At 38.9% G+C, this 16,350-nt stretch overlaps 1 protein-coding gene across 1 annotated transcript; it reads right to left on the reverse strand.

Moving 5' to 3' along the window:
• Positions 1-5,391: 5,391 nt before the first annotated feature.
• Positions 5,392-9,317, reverse strand: LOC112169792 (probable disease resistance protein At5g47250; the record flags this gene model as incomplete). The annotated part of the gene is made up of 1 exon (XM_024306855.2): positions 5,392-9,317. A coding segment is annotated over exon 1 (3,399 nt), but the record flags the coding sequence as incomplete, so codon positions are not given.
• Positions 9,318-16,350: the final 7,033 nt, after the last annotated feature.

Here is a 16,350-nt window from a genome sequence, read left to right on the forward strand (position 1 = left end):
GCAGTAATTCAAATAATACGCCAACTGGTAGTGTGTCTTCTAGAGAGTCTCTGGTAGAGACCAAAGGCCAAACATGCCTGCGCCGTAAATCTTATCAACCATGGATGAACCGTTTTTTTTTTCTTTTCTTTTGTGGCCTGTCAATAATTATTTCCAGATCTTGTTCGTTGCCTAAATCTGGACATGAAATTTTTTGTATTTTATTTGACTTCCATCATCAACGTTAATTTATTCCTTCTTTCTGCACTCACCCTTGGTCACCAAATTTTTTATAGCTATGACCATGGCTGATAATCTGATATGCTTGATTTTCCTCCCTCTCTCCACAAGCCCATCTCTTTCCGAACCACTTCTTGTCTATCCCAACAAGATGATAAGGCAGATAAGCAATTACAACCACAATCTGAGCAAAGTCTGTCCTCAACTTGGCCTTCCAATTCCAAACGATTTTCCATGCAGTTATCGAATTTACCAGATTGACAGCTTGATTCGCTTACTTTGGGATCCAAGACCGAGATGAGATTAGAGTTTTAAGATTATTGGGTGTATACTCGAGTGAATGTTTAGATTCTTCTTGTTGATGCCATTTATTAAGATCTGCACATTTGATTTAATGATCATGAAAAGGTTTTTGAAAATTTGTCCATGGTTGTGCAGATCAAAGAGACAGGGAAAGAAAACAAATAAAAAGCATAAAAAGAAAAAGAGACAAAAAAAAAAAGTTTAATTTTTAAGTAATTTGAATTAAATTGCCTTCAGATAATGTATTATTTACGAGATTTCAACGGATAAAATTAAGGATCGTCAATGGGTCCGGCCGGCCCAGCCTTGCCCAAAACTGATGGGCTCGGGCCTGGCCTGGCCGAGCTTTAATGTGTTTATGCAATTTTATTAGTTAGGCCGGGCCGAGCTGGACTTTTTCTGAAAAATCATAGCCTAAGGCCTTACGGGCTTTTTCGGGCCAGGCTATTTAAATGGTCCCAAGCTAGGCCTTGTTTTTAATCATGTTTTATGAAAATTTTTACATTCTAATTTATAATGTTACATATGAATGTGGAAATGAGTTTTTGTCACACCCTAACCCGGAAATCTGAATTTTTTTTTCATCTTCTGAGTAAGGATGTGAATAGGTTTTAATTGTCAAAGATAAGAAAAACTTTGGCAAATAAAACCTATATAGAAAAATAAGAATCAGAGGTGACTTGGTTATGGAACACTTTATTACATAGGTCTATTCTTACAAGGTAAACAAAAACAAGCTTATAAAATAAATTTTATTGTACAAAGATAAACCAAAATAGCAAGTTAATAGTTTATTTCTCCTTCTCCTAGATCCAAATTTCCAGAATTTAAGTTCTAACCCTTAAAAGTATCATCTGCACAATGTCATAAAATGGATGAGCTTAAAGCTCAGTAGAATAAACCTCATATATGTAATTTAATGATGGTGTAAAACATAAAATAACTTTATAATCTCCAGTTGTTAGTAATCTTGTACTAATCTCGATCACCAGTGTCATCTTGCCAAACAAAAGATCATTTTATCAATAATAATTGAAGGGGCTTCTCTCCCCAAGTGTATATATCATAGGCTGACATTGCTGGTCACTTACGAGTATTAGACTTAATTACAGAATTATTTTCATTCTTTCTTCAAACTAAGAAAAAAAACAATATGATGATGAATTGAGCATATATTTTACATATCATAAGCATTTTGACCAACATCAAATATCATCCAAAAACATATCAATAGATATATTAAATCGTACTTGAGATTCCTGATAACTTCCCCTACTTGAAACCTGGTTTAGTAAAGTTGAGGCTTTGTTTCTAGACCTCTAAAAGCTTGTTTCTAGACTTTGCTGTTTCCAGAGTCTCTATATTGTTTTCTGTTGTGTTTTCTAACTTGTGTTTTCTTACTTCAGGTGAAGACCTCTTTTATACTAGAAGAAGCAATAATTAGAACCTATTGGTAGACTAGCCACCTCCTATGTAGCTTAGCTGAGTCAATTAGATAAACAACTAAGAGTAGCTTACTGCTAGCTCCTGCTTAGAAAAATCACCTGAAGAATATCCCAAACTGCCAGCTCCTGTTTTGGGCTTGCTGCCCAAGTTTCAAACTGCTCTAGCTAAGACCAGTCACTTGCAGCACATAATTATAATTATGTCTACAGACTCTTATTTGTGGTTAGAAGTGTATAAGCATGTGTTTCCATCAAGCTACTAGGTGATACAGCAGTTCGATAAAACAAAATAGCATTCCATATTTTTTTTTCTTTAATCTGTTTATGTGCATGTGTTATACGGTTTAACAAAACTTCCAACCAAAGAAAACTCAAGAAGAAGGAGCACAATTAGCTAAGCATTAGCTGGAAATTTTGGTACTTTTGCAAAATGTAATGGCATCAAGTCAAGGAAGCTACGAGTACAAATCATGAACAAGAAATTGATTTAATGTGGCTTATGGAAACATGTATTAATGTAGATATAATACTTTGCAGCTGTCTATATATGTATCCTTCTTGAAACCATGCACAATCTGTACTATCTCTTTTTTTTCTTTTTTCTTTTTGACAATAATTATAGATAGTTTAATATTTGCTTTCCTTTGTAAGAAGTACTTGTGTTCTATTCTAATGTTTCGTCAACAAAAACTAGTTGGTTTTTGAGTTATAAAAAGAGATCAAGATAAACTAACCGTCCTTTTTTTCATTTTTTTTCTTTTTCTATTCATCACACAACTAGATTAAAGAAGTGTTTGTCGCCACCACTCCCCATGCTAAAGTCAGCTCGAGCAGAAAATGCGGCAGACACAAACAACATCCCAACCGACCTGTACCAAGCCACTCCTGGATTAACTTCTCCACGAGCATAAATGCACTGCGTCCAAATCTGCAAAATTGATTCTTATTGAAACATATTACACAGATTACATATTTATCCTGATGCTCAGTCAAAACACATAAGGTAGGACTCTGCAGCAGTAGAATTACAATTGCGTACCTGATCAGCTTTCTTTCTTGCTATCATTCAGCTCAACTCCTGCTCAAGATTCTCACCAGAATTAGATACATCTATGCTCACTTCCCATGGGATCTTGAGGGATCCTGAACAAAAGTTGTTCATATTGATGCAATCGTAAATGATGATCTTTTCCACTAGTGGCCAATCAAAAGTATATTTGCCTTGCGAAAAGCTTCCAAGATTTGGTAGATCCAAAAGAATTAAAGAAGACAGCTGAGGGAGCATGCTTTCATCCTCTGTTTCTTCACCCTCATCTGCTGCGACTATTGTTTCGATCTTCTTGCAAAATCTTATCTCTAGACTTTTGAGCTTGACAAGACCTCTGGCAATCGAAGGAGTGAGCAGGTATCTCAAACTGCGACACCAACTGACATCTAGTTTAGTTAAATTTTGAAAGCCTTGACAAGATTGTTCAAAATCCATGATATCATTTATTTGCATCCCTTGATCTGGTTGGGAAATATTTGAAGATATTTTGTCTGACTGAGAAATTGAAGCATTCCCTTCATTGATGGTCAATCTTCCGACTTCAAAAATCTCTTCCAGTGAAGAACAGTTCTTTACCCGTATGGTCTCCAATCTCTGCAATCTATTTTGCATTTGTGTTGGTCCCAAATGCAATAGTCTGTGACAATCCTCGACAGTGAGCGTTCTTAATTCAGAGAAGGAGTTGGGTGAAAGTTGGTTATTCCATATCTCTTTCAAGTTGCCTAGGCCTTGAATGTTCAGATCTCTCAAGACGGGAAAGACAACCTGCAAATACATTGAGATATGTTAATATGGTACTGTCTCCCAAAAATGACTTGTTCGCGTACGTTGTCCAACCATTTGTTCTTACAGTTTACATCACAGTAACAACAATACATATATTTGGGAATTCCTTTTTTGGGTCCAATAAAATACTAGCTGGTTGGTTTATTTTGTTATAAACAATTGAGAGAGGCTGGGTATGAATTTTGTGACCATTAATTTTAGCATATTCTCCAAGTATCAAGTTTTTACAGCATCTTGTGCAAGTGTAAAACTTTATATCGATATAATTCTTTTTGGACTTTTATTAAGCATTTATATATGTTTATTCAAATCTCTTCTTTCATCCAAATTTAGAAAAGAAAAAAAAATCAATGATATAAGAGTGTTACTATTGAGACCTCTAAATCTGTTCAGTTGACCTTACTATATTATGAATTATTAAATGACATATATAACCTCATATAAAATGACTATTTAGGACAATAATTGTATCAAAAAAATATTATATTTAATTTCTCTAGACTTTTCAATTTAATAATATTATATTACATTCTTTATTATTTTCCTTATCTATTTTCATTTTCTAATTTCACTACATACTCATTAAAGCATTTATGTATATTTAATAAGAATTAAAACTATAATCAAGGTCATGAGACATAAAAATTCCATCATCATACATGTTGAACGCATATTGGTGAGGGAGAACAAAAGAAATTCTATTATGGCCTAATCCCAGTCTATCCATTATGTATGCTAAATAAATAAATAAATAAATAAACATTAAGAAAAAAAAATTACTCTTCAACTTTTTTTTTTTGCACATCTAAAAGAGATAAAAAAGTGAAAAAAAAAAAATCATTCTTTTTTATTAGGAAATTAATTTTGAAACCCAATACCTTGTATTTGATTTTTCTTTTTTATTGGATAAGAAATTTATGTAATCTGATTAAGGAATTGATGAATATGTAATTAATAGTTCGTTTGCAAATTATATGAGTGAAGTTATTTTAGGAACTTGAGTGATGTTTAGTGAGTATTTAGTATTTGAAAACTTGATAGGATGTGTAAAAAGCATAGGAGGTCAAGTGAGTAAATTTAGAGGTTTCAATATAAAAACTCATGATATAACCTTAATAGTTAGTAATAGATAGTTGAATTGTAATTCGTAATTTAAAAAGTAAAAGATGGAAATTTTTACTTCCAAAAATGTGACAAAGTAAAAAGAAAAATATTCTGAAAAAGGAAAAAAATACCTTTTTTTTTTGGTCAGTAGGAAAAAAATACCTTAGGGTCAGAGAAAAGTGAATGTTCAACTGTCAAACTTTTGGGATAGAGACTGCTGACTTGCAGTTGCTTTTCCATCCCCTTACAAGTACTTTTGCTCATTCTAGTGAAGCTTGGTAGACCTTCAAGTTTCAACCCTGTCAAACTAAGGAAGTTGATCTCTTTGACATGATGTCCCAATCGTTCCAAGGCAAAAATTGCTTCCAATGACTGGCAATTGCTTATTGATATTCGATTGACAATTGCCAGATCTCCCAACCATCTAGATTGGCTTCCAATAGTCCAAATAGTCGTCAATGCAGGTAGATTCCGTAAATCTAACGTTTCTAGTTTCTGAAGCGACCCCAGTGGCAGGTCACCATGAAAAATCTCTTTCAGTCTCCTTGCTCCATCGATTTCCAGATAATTCAATGCAGGAAAGACGCTTCGTGGAGTATCTTGTTTAACAGTCATGTCAATCAGATATTCCAGAGAATCACAGTCTTTGAGGGCAAGTGACTCCAAGTTTGCACAGCAGTTTACATCTAAGACATTGAGAGGGTCTCTCAAATTCTTCATTTTTAACTCAAGCTTGTTAGTTTTCCTCAACAACAAACTGATTTCAGTATCCGCAAGAGAGCTTCCATCAAGACTATAAACTCTCAAGTAGTTACCCTCTAAGTCCTCCAAGTCTTCATGCTCATCCCATCCAATAGAGATCTTAAATCTTTCAAGCTTATGAAATAGCTTACTGGTTCGCAGAATCTCAATTGGTGGTAAAACCACTTCTAAAGTAGTCAAACGGGACAAGGAAAGTAGCTCTGAAAGTAATCCAACTCTCCAGTCCATAGAGTTGGCCCACCTTGTGAGATCGTCGTAGTCTCCTTCTAAATCTCGAACATACCCTGCAAACAGATCTCCAAGGTTGTCGAGTTCCTCTAATTCGCTACTATCTGCATCCTCATCATCATCCTCCTGATCAGTTGTTGTTTCTGTTGAGGCTAGTTTCTCAACTGCCAACCTGTTGAGTTTCTTCCATATGTCGACTTCTTCTGGTTGGGAATCAACTTCCCATTGAGAGATCCAATAGATTGTTTTTGTTGAGCCCAATTTCTTCAATATGTCTACTTCTTCTTGTTGGGCATTAACCTCCAATTTAGAGATCCAATTGATTGTTTCTGTTGAGCCCAGTTTCTCAACCACCCAATCTTCAAAGCTATCCCACATGTACAATTCTTCTAGATGAGATAAACTCGACAGAACGCCTGGTGAGATTACTTTAAGTTTTGTACATCCTGTCAAATTTAACGACCTCAGATTAGATAAATTTTTGAATGCATCAGGCAACTGTTTGACGTCAGATTCCTGTAAATGGAGTATCATGAGTGACCGTAGCTCTCCAATGACATCAATATTGAGACGGCAACCCACTAGAATGAGCGTTTGAAGATTCTTCAGAAGTGAAAGGGATGGGAGGATTGATCTCCAGATCTCTAAAACCTTGAGATTTTCCATTCCATCGAAAATTGTGGCCGGCAGCTCCAGTTCAATTCCATCTGTGGGTACCAACACTAAAAGCTCAATAGTACTCATACCGGTTGTCAGTGAACTACTCTTGAGCAAATGGTTCAATTCCACTGCTTCTCTACACATAAATCTCCTTTCAAGCTTATCACTCTTCTTTTGTGCCAACTCTTTGGAGGCTATATACACGGCTACATCACGCACCACATCATGCATTCTAACATAATCTTTCTCATCGTCCTCTAACAACAAAGAACGATTTTTGAGTGTGTCAACCAATGTTGTTAAGTAGTCCCTTGCTTCAGATATTGAATCAATGTCTTTAAAAAGTCCAAGCCCAATCCCAAACATAACCAACCATTCAATTGGAAACTCTTCACTTTCTGGAAATGCACAACATAGCAAAAAACATGATTTGGCTTGCTCGCTTGGTAGACATTCAAAGCTGAACGCTATTTTTCCGTACACATGCTCTATGACTCCTGGAACGTCTTCTGGGCAAGCCTGTCTTAGTTGTCTAAGTGCATTTCTCCATTTTGGAATGCTTTCACCTTGTAGTGCCCCTCCAACTGTAGAAATTGCAACTGGTAAGCCATCACATTCATCCAGAACCTGTTTTGCTATAGGACGCAGCTCGAGATCAAATTCTATGGACCCTCCTGCTACCTTCTTAAACAAACTCCAAGCATCATGTGTTGACAAACCAGCAATGAGGAAATTTCTTTTGGTTTTCATCTCTTTGAAGATATCTTGGTTCCGTGATGATACTAGAAGTTTACAACATTTTGGATCACGGGAAATTGGAATCCCTATTTCCCACAAATTTAGTTGTGTCCAAACATTGTCCAATATTATAAGGACCTTTTTGATACCCATTGATAATCTTTCTCGTAACTTGGCTGCTCTATCATCCTCTGCTTTAAGTTCCAGACCTAGAGCATTAGCAATTTTACCTTGGATTTTGATCAAGTCGGGTTCTTGAGTAAACTCTGCAATAGCAACATCATCAAATAGATCTACTTCACTCGCTTTTGCACCAATTTCCATCACCAAGGTTGTTTTGCCAATTCCCCCCATGCCACAGATTACAATGGGGTTGGATTCATCGTCTGTCAGAGCATCCATTACATCTCTGATGATTGAAATTCTTGATTCAAACTCAACGGGTCTTGCTATGGGAGTGGATTGTAACAACAATTTGAAATTGCTCTGAGTCCCCATTTCACCAAATACGTTTGATAGTTGTGAAATCAACATGATCTTGCAGCTTTTCTTGATATCAACATGAGAAATTCCAATTGCATCCAAATCAAGTATTCCACAGACATCAGTCAGTATTACAAGAATCCTCTTAGAATCGGATGCCAATAATACAGCACGTAGCCTATCTGCCCGTTCAACCAAATTCCCATTCTCCAATTTCAGGTCTAGCATTTCTGCAATTTCACCTTGTATTCGTTTCAATTCTGGATCCTGGGACACAACTGCCATGGCAACCTCTTCAAAGAGCTTTTTTTGTTTCATTCTTTTCATGAACTCTTTAGTTGTTACTGTATCTATCTCTCTGATTGTCCCAGAAATGCCAATCATACTGATCTTGTCATCTTGCAGAGCCGCCAAGAGATCCTTTGTGTAAGGCAACCTATATTGCAGACGCGCATAGAGATCCATAGGTGCAGGTGGTTTAGCAGGATTAGATGTTCCTAAGGAGGAGCTCGCCCCTTCATGTGGCTTGGCCGGGGCCTCGGTGGAATCCTCAAAATATTGTATGGCTGGATATTCAATCTTCCGCGGAGGAGCAGGACATGATATTATGGGGAAATCTCCTTCTGTAAGGAGGACATCAACCTTTGGAGCCATCTTCGTTGCTTTCCTACTCAAGGAATGGCGGACCTTCAGATTTCGACACCACCCATTGGAGCTGCAGCATGTTGTTGCCTTCGATAATCTTCCTTTTTCAAAACGCGTCTCCTTTTCTTGTATGGTCTGGTTTACTTGGTCCAACCAGTTCTGAACTTCGGGCAGAATAGCCTCCAAGTTTCTGTTTGCTGCTTCCACACGTTGTTGTACCCCATCTCTTTTGGAAGTCAGAGTTGTAACCTTCACGGTGAGATCTTCAACATTGCTCTTGTAGTTAATCAGATAACCAAACTGTCGCAGAACAGGTGAGACTGTGCACTCTGCTAATTTTTCCACAACTGAAATACATATTTCTGCCATTTGTCTACTCTGTTTTGCTTTTGATGATGACTAAGAAGGACCACAAACGGAATAAACGAAGGAATACTGAAAAGACAAGGACTCGAAGAAAGGGCGATTTTTGTTGTTGTTCTGGTGTGTGTGCTTTGAATTTGAGTGAATTCAGATTCACAAATAATTGAAGTGATGAAATCAATAAGCAACAAGAGGGAGGACCAAGGAAAGGAAGGAAGTAACAACAAACGAAAGCCAGGATTTTTTTCTCCTTCTTGTATTACTAAAGATTCACAGAACAATTTCGATAACTAGGAAGCAATGCGGAGAGAGGGTGGATAAAGGAAAAAAATCTAACTAAGCTTCAGCAAAATAATCGAACAAAGGAAAGAAAGACGACAGAATTGCGGGGAACTCAATTGGAAATGGCAACTAACGCGTACCTTTCTCGTTCGTTGTTGATCAGATAAGAGATGCCGAAATTTCTGGAGGCAGGAGTTGAGAGATGATCGATCAACAGTGATCTTACAATTCAAAGATATTTTCGGCGAGTTTTTTTGCTGGGACCTCTATATTTGTTCATTTGACCTCATATGCTCTTTATACCTCATATTTGCTTTTTAAAAAGTAAAATTTGCTATCTAAACCTCTTTCAAATCTTTGACTTAACCTTACTTATAAATGGAATGCTCATAGCATTAAAGATGAGTTTTAGTGCTCCCAAAATTGTTTGTTTACCAAAAAAAAAAAAAACTGAAATAATTACTGCAAAAAAGTCATAGCGTGGTAACTAATTAAAAAAAATTACCATATGTTCAAGTAAATTTCTATTTGTGTGTCTGGCCCAAACCCTAGGTTCCTTAACCTAGTGGTAATATGGTTAAATTAGAAGGATCTAGATTCATATTCAATGTATGATTAATTTTCCTTGTATGATTTGGATTCTGTGCATTGTAATACTCTATATAAAGAGACCCCTATTATCAATGAGAATACACAGCAATTTACTCTCAATTCTGTTTTCCTAAAACACGTTATCATCATAAAACTCTAACCCTGAAACCCTAAATTCGTAGCCTTCAAATCCCAGAAACATCCGCCACCCACCTTGAAGCTCTTAACTCCAGGAATCCAGAACCGGCGGCTCCACCCCAAGAATCGGTCGGAAAAATACCAAACCGGCCCCCAAAAACAAGCAAAGCATCCCTGCCCAGTTCGCGGTCCTCCAGACCCCATTCGTCTTCACAGTTGGCCACCATCACATCCCTGATCCCAGACTCTAGGAACCGGGAACAGAACCTCAAAATCCAGCCATAAATGCACCCGACCGGCCAGTCAATTTTGCTGCACCATCGTCTGGGACCGGCATGCCCAGTTTTCTGTCCGAAACGGCTTCCAGCCCAACCCAATCATAGCTCAGCCCAGCCTAGCGCCAATGTCACCTTCGTCCAGTCCATTCCGCGCGCCAGCCTACTTACACACGACCGGCGACGAGGTAGCTGCCCTGCAGGAGATCTAGCAGGAAGAAGAAAATAAAAAGAAAAAAGGTGGGTGCTTGACCCACGATTGCGACTCGGCCCAGACGAACAACCAAAAAAAAAAAAGGCCCAGAAGAAGAAGGCTGATGCAGCCCACTGATGTCCCTGGCCCACTTCTAGCCAGGCGCTGCTTCACCCCAAGTCAGCACGCCACGTTTACAGCCAGTCAGCAGCCACGTCATCACCGTTCAACAAAAGTCAACGTCTGTCAACACTCCGATCAACAACTTCTGGCAGCTTTTCTGGCCACTTTCCGACGACTTTTCCAGCCAAATTTTCCAGCGACCCATTTCGAGGTTTTTTTTTTTCTAAAAGTTTCCCTTTTTTTAGAGTTTTTAAATTCAATTTCTCTTCTTTTTATCGGGGACTTGCAACCTCCCTTTCTTCTACCCCATTTTTCTTCATCATAGGGAGACCAAATTAAGCAGAACTGTGGGGGTTCGTGCTCACTCCAAGCTTAGAGCTTGTTGAGATCTCCAAACTTAGAGTTTGTAGAGAATTTATGATTGACCACTTACATCATTGTTTCGATCTAATCCAATACATCTTGGAATTTAATTTCTTGCAAGCGATTATGCTTAGAAATTCCTAATTTCTTGGAAGCGATTACGCTTAGGAATTTTATATGTTTTCATGGTAGCCTTTTACGCTCCGAAACTAACCCTTTTTCTTGTTCTCTTTCAGGATGAGTAACCTGAACAAATTGGACTTTTCTCCATTGGGAACAACTGGCTCTGGATATCACAAGTGAGTTCGTGATGTTCGCTAGCATCTCAAGGCCGATGGAATTCTGGATACGATTCTCGAGCCTAGCCAGGACGTGCTAACTGCTGAGCAAGCTCAAGCTTTGGAAGCAAATAGAGCAGCCTTAGAGGCAAATAAGGCGAAAGCCATCATCATAATGACTAGTCATATGGATAATTCACTCCAGTACGAGTGTATGTATGAATGAAGAAGACCCCAGAAGGCTATGGGTCTCACTCGAAAAAAGATTTGGCAACGTCTGTGACTCCCTGCTTCCTGACCTAGAAGTGAGATGGCATAGCCTCCGCTTCTGTGATTTCAAGTCAGTTCTTGACTACAACTTGGAAGCACTTCGCACTAAATCTTTAATGAAATTCTGTGGTAAAGAGATCACAAATGACATGTTGATTGAGAAGCCTCTCTCTACATTCCCCGTCTCTGCATTGATGGTTGCTAAGAACTATCAAATTGATGTTACTGCAGGACGGATCATAAGGTTTCATGAGCTCATTGGAGCTATGAATGTCACTGAAAAGCATGACAACATCCTTGTGAAGAACTATAATTCGAGATCCGTGGAAATAGAGCATATTCCAGAATCCAATTATAGTCGCGCCCCAAAGAGAGGGGGCCAAGAGCGAAACCCTAATCTTAGGGATACATTTGGACGTTCTGGTCCATATAATCGCTCTACTTGGGAAGGTAACCGCCAAAATAGGTGAACACGGAACTGAGAGAGGCAACGCCTCTGGCCATGTTGGTGGCGCCACCAACACTAAGAGCCATCTAAATGACGCTTTCAAAGCTCCTCAATCAATGAAGTTTGAGCAAAGAGATGTATGTTCTCGATGTGGAGTGTATGATCATTGGGCACAAATTTGTAGAGCTCATGAAGAACTTGTCACCGCCTACAAAGCATATTGTGAAGCAAGAGAAGCTCACTATGTGGAACAAGAAGATCAAGAAGATGATCTAGAGTGAAGGGTTGAAGACTACAAATCTGGCTGGGATCAATAGATGACCAATTCTGTTTAAGTCTTTATTTTTTCAAAAGATGTAGTAGGCAATTTCCATATACTTTGTAGTAAATGCCAATGGTTTAGTCTTTCTTCAAAGTAGGCTCACCCCAAAGTAGGTGTGATGTCTAGGAAGATTTTGAGATTAGTGGTGCTTAAGCGAGCCTTGCTCCACTGACATCTCTTTACTCACCTGGTCACATTCATTTTGGAATTATCGAAAGAAGTTAGACGACTACCATTGTTTTGCATTAGCTAGCATTTTGGATTAGATTTTCTTTGGTCAAAGAGACAATGATGTAACTCCGTTGGTTTATGAATAAAATTTCGAGTTCTTTTCATTATGACTCAATTTTGATTATGAGCATATAACTTTGTGACTACGATGGCTGGGCCATCAGTATTAATTCAAGGACATGGAATAGCCCAAGTTCCCCTTGCCAAATGGCACCTTGATTACTGTCACAAAAACTCTCTATGCTCCTAGAGCAAATCGCACCTATGAATTGTCAACGGATTGCATACGAAAATGTATGTAGAGAATGAAAATGAGTTCCTTTGCAATGCCTCTAACGATTGCGAATAAAGGAGCATCTTAGAGAAGTTATATGTCTCTCTAGTGGACTTTATGTCGCTATCGAGCTATTAAATCCAATTCAATCATGAGAGAAGATCTCTTGGATTTAGACACATATTGGCTTTGTCACGACGGGATAGATTATCCTAGTCATGATATGATGACCGTATACAAAAGACTTCACATGGACATCATTTCTTTCGAGCGAAAGAAGCATGAATCAAAAGTTGATTCCTGGACTTAGTGTGACCGACGTTGCTGCCTAGGGCACAGCCTCCGTCCGCCACTAGCCTAGGGCTGGCACAGTCCCTATCCATAACGCCATGGATGGCGTCCATCATGGTGATGGCACCCTAGGTGATGCTACAATCACTAACTTTGCTTCAAGTAGCGTTTCAAACGCTCAAGCCTAACCAAAATTCTCATTGGTTGCTTCCAAATCCCTCGCTCATTTTACAAAGCCTGTTCCTTAGGGAAATTAGGACTGAGACTGTCCTATGCAAAGGATATGACAATACTCATTCTGTTCTTACATAGAATCCGTAGGGATTATGTGGACTAATTCAACCAACTTACGGACGTTTAAATTTCTCATGATGCTGGTTGACACACAAACATACTGGTCACGTGTTGTGCCATTGTCCACCTATGAATGCTGCCTATGCTACACTCTTAGCACATATCATATGACAACAGGCTGACTCCCCAAATCATCTTATTCCGTCAAGTGGACTTGACGATGCTAGAGAGTTTACATCGAAGACTTTCAATGGGTATTGCATTGGGTTTGATGTTGGACATCATATTCTCATGTACACACCCAAATGGTCTTGCGAAAACAACTACGATGGTAGTCTGGACATTAGTAATGCGCACCTTCCTTATATCCACTTGGGGTGATGCAATATCGCATGCAGCTATGCTAATTCGTCTACGACCCACTGCCACTCAATCTACCTCTGCATAACAGCTAGTGACTGGGTCCAAATATTGTACTTATGCACATTTGAGTGAGCTATTTATGTGCCAAATTGCGCCACCACAGCACACTATGATGGGTCCTTACACACGAATGGGCAACTACGTTGGTTTTGAGATTCCAACAATCATCCACCACTTAATGCCCTTGCTAGGCAATCTCATTACCGCTAGATTTGTGGGTTGTCACTTTGATGAGACAGTCTACCCGTCGTTAGGGGAGATAAGAACACGGATGTTCAGCAGGAATGACAGGGACATAGTAGTATGTCCCTACTATGTCTCATCTCGATCCCTGTTAAAGTGACGAGATCACACAAATATGCTGCAAACATGCCTGCAAGGAAGTACGTCCCTACGAGAGGACGTAGCACCACCCTACACAGAGTTAGGCATGGCGCCAACGCCAAAGAGTGTGGCACTCTAGCGTTATAGGCCATGGCCCTAACTAGGATGCATGGGAGGCCCGTGAGTTCGAAAGATACTTTGGCACATTCCAATCCTTTGATCATTAAGACTTAGAATCTGTCTTATGAGTATCTTCCAGGTTATGGTTATCGTTGGGGGACGCCTCAACGTCATAACCTATTCCTAAAAATATAGAGCTCTATGAAAATTACACTAGTGTATATTAGACGTGGGATAGAAACTCCATCATAATTGATGATGTAGTTGTGCATGAGTTTGTTGAGTCCGATGATATCAAACCACACTCCGTTGATCAATGAATACCAATGTAGAGAAATCTGGCCTAAATGGAAAGATGCAATCCAGGTTAAGTTGGATTCTCTAACGAAGAGGAAGGTTCTCGAGCCAGTGATGCCAACACCTACTAACATAAAACCTATTGACTAATGGGTCTTCATTAGAAAGCGTGATGAGAAATAGAGATGGCAATCTCGCCTTATGGCGCAAGGCTGCTCACAAAACGCCCTGGAATCGACTATGATGAGACATATTCTCTTGTAATGGATGTCATTGCACTCCACTACCCTGTCAGTTTGGTAGTTTTCGAATAACTGATTATGCAGCTTACAAATGTGGTCACTACGTATCTCTATAGGGATCTAGATACGGAATATACATGAAGGTTCATGGTGAACTTTATTTACCCGAGTCAAGTGACTCTAGACCACGGAGCGCGTTTACAAAGAGATTGAAACGCTAGCTAAAATGACTACTTGATTGGGAAGGGATATGCCCACGCGTTTTCATAACAAGTTTCGGATTCCATCACGGTTCATGTTGCACATGATCTTCATTAGAAGCCCTTAAAGAGTTAAGGGAAACCGCTGAACACTTCAAATCCGAGTTTTGAGATGAAGGATTTTGGGAGAACACGATTATGCCTCGGTTTGAAACTTGAGCATCATGTTGATAGATGCTTATGCATTTTGACGAGGTCAAACCTTCAAGCACCCCCATGATCGTCCTTCGTCTTGATACTAAAAAGGATCCTCTTCATCTGAAGGATGACGACGAAGATGTGCTAAAGGCAGAAGTGCCTTACTTGAGTACAATAAGCGCATTATTATACTTAGCTAAATGCACAAGACTGGACATCTTATTTGCAGTGAACTTGTTAGCTAAGGTATAGCTCTGCGCCAACGCGATGTCATTGGATTGGTGTAAAAGATATCTTTTGGTACTTGAGATGTATGACTGATATGGGCTTGTTCTATCCCTACAAAGACATGATGGATTCAGACCCATCATACACCAGGAACACTGCTAACATTGGCCTGTGTCCACTATCCCCATCCCAAAACGACATGTGTTTTGGAAGGTTTTGCTGATATTGGGTATCTCTCTGACCCATACAAAAGTCATTCCCAAACTGGTTAAGTGTTCACCATGGGAAAAGACCGTGATATCTTGGAGGTCTACAAAACGGACCTTAGTCGCTATATCTTCTAATAATGCAGAGATTCTTGCTCTTCACGAAGTGGTTTGTGAATGTATATGGATTGGATCCATAATTACGCATGTTGAAACAATTGTGGTTTGAAGTCTACCATAGATGAGCCTACGAGCATTTAAGATAATGCTGCTTGCTTTGAACAAATGAAGCAAAGGCTACATCAAAAGCGACAACAACAAGCATAATTAACAACAACAGACTCTCCTCAAGATCAATTTGAACTAGATTCAATCTGAGGACAGTGTGGCAGGCTTGCTCACTAAGTCATTACCTAAATTCCACTTTCAAGAAACGTGTTGGTAGCATCATTTACGGAAGTTATCTGATCTCCCATGACTGTAGTCATCGGGGGAAGATGCAAACATCAGGGTAAGATGTTTACACGTATCGTCTCGAAACGTGAAGGGTGTGTTATGCTCTTTTTCCCCTTCGATTGAGGTTATTTTTGTCCCACTGGGTTTTTGTTACTCGACAAGGTTTTTAGCGAGGCAACGAGAGAAGCACCGCTTTTGGGCTACACAAGGGGGAGTGTTCAAGTAAATTTATATTTGTGTGTCTGGACCAAACCCTAGGTTACTTGACCTAGTGGTAATAGGGTTAAATTAGAAGGATCTAGATTCCTATTCAATGTATCATTACCTTTCCTTGTATGATTCGGGTTCTATGCATTGTAATCCTCTATATAAAGTGGCCCGTATTATCAATGAGAATACACAATAATTTACTCTCAATTCCGTTTCCCTAAAACACCATAATTGTTTTCAAGCCTAATGTTTCATATTTTATGGTTGCTACCATTTTAGCCAGGTTACA

This window comes from Rosa chinensis, chromosome 6 (genome assembly GCF_002994745.2).
Source record: "Rosa chinensis cultivar Old Blush chromosome 6, RchiOBHm-V2, whole genome shotgun sequence".
NCBI classification, from domain to species: Eukaryota; Viridiplantae; Streptophyta; class Magnoliopsida; order Rosales; family Rosaceae; genus Rosa; species Rosa chinensis.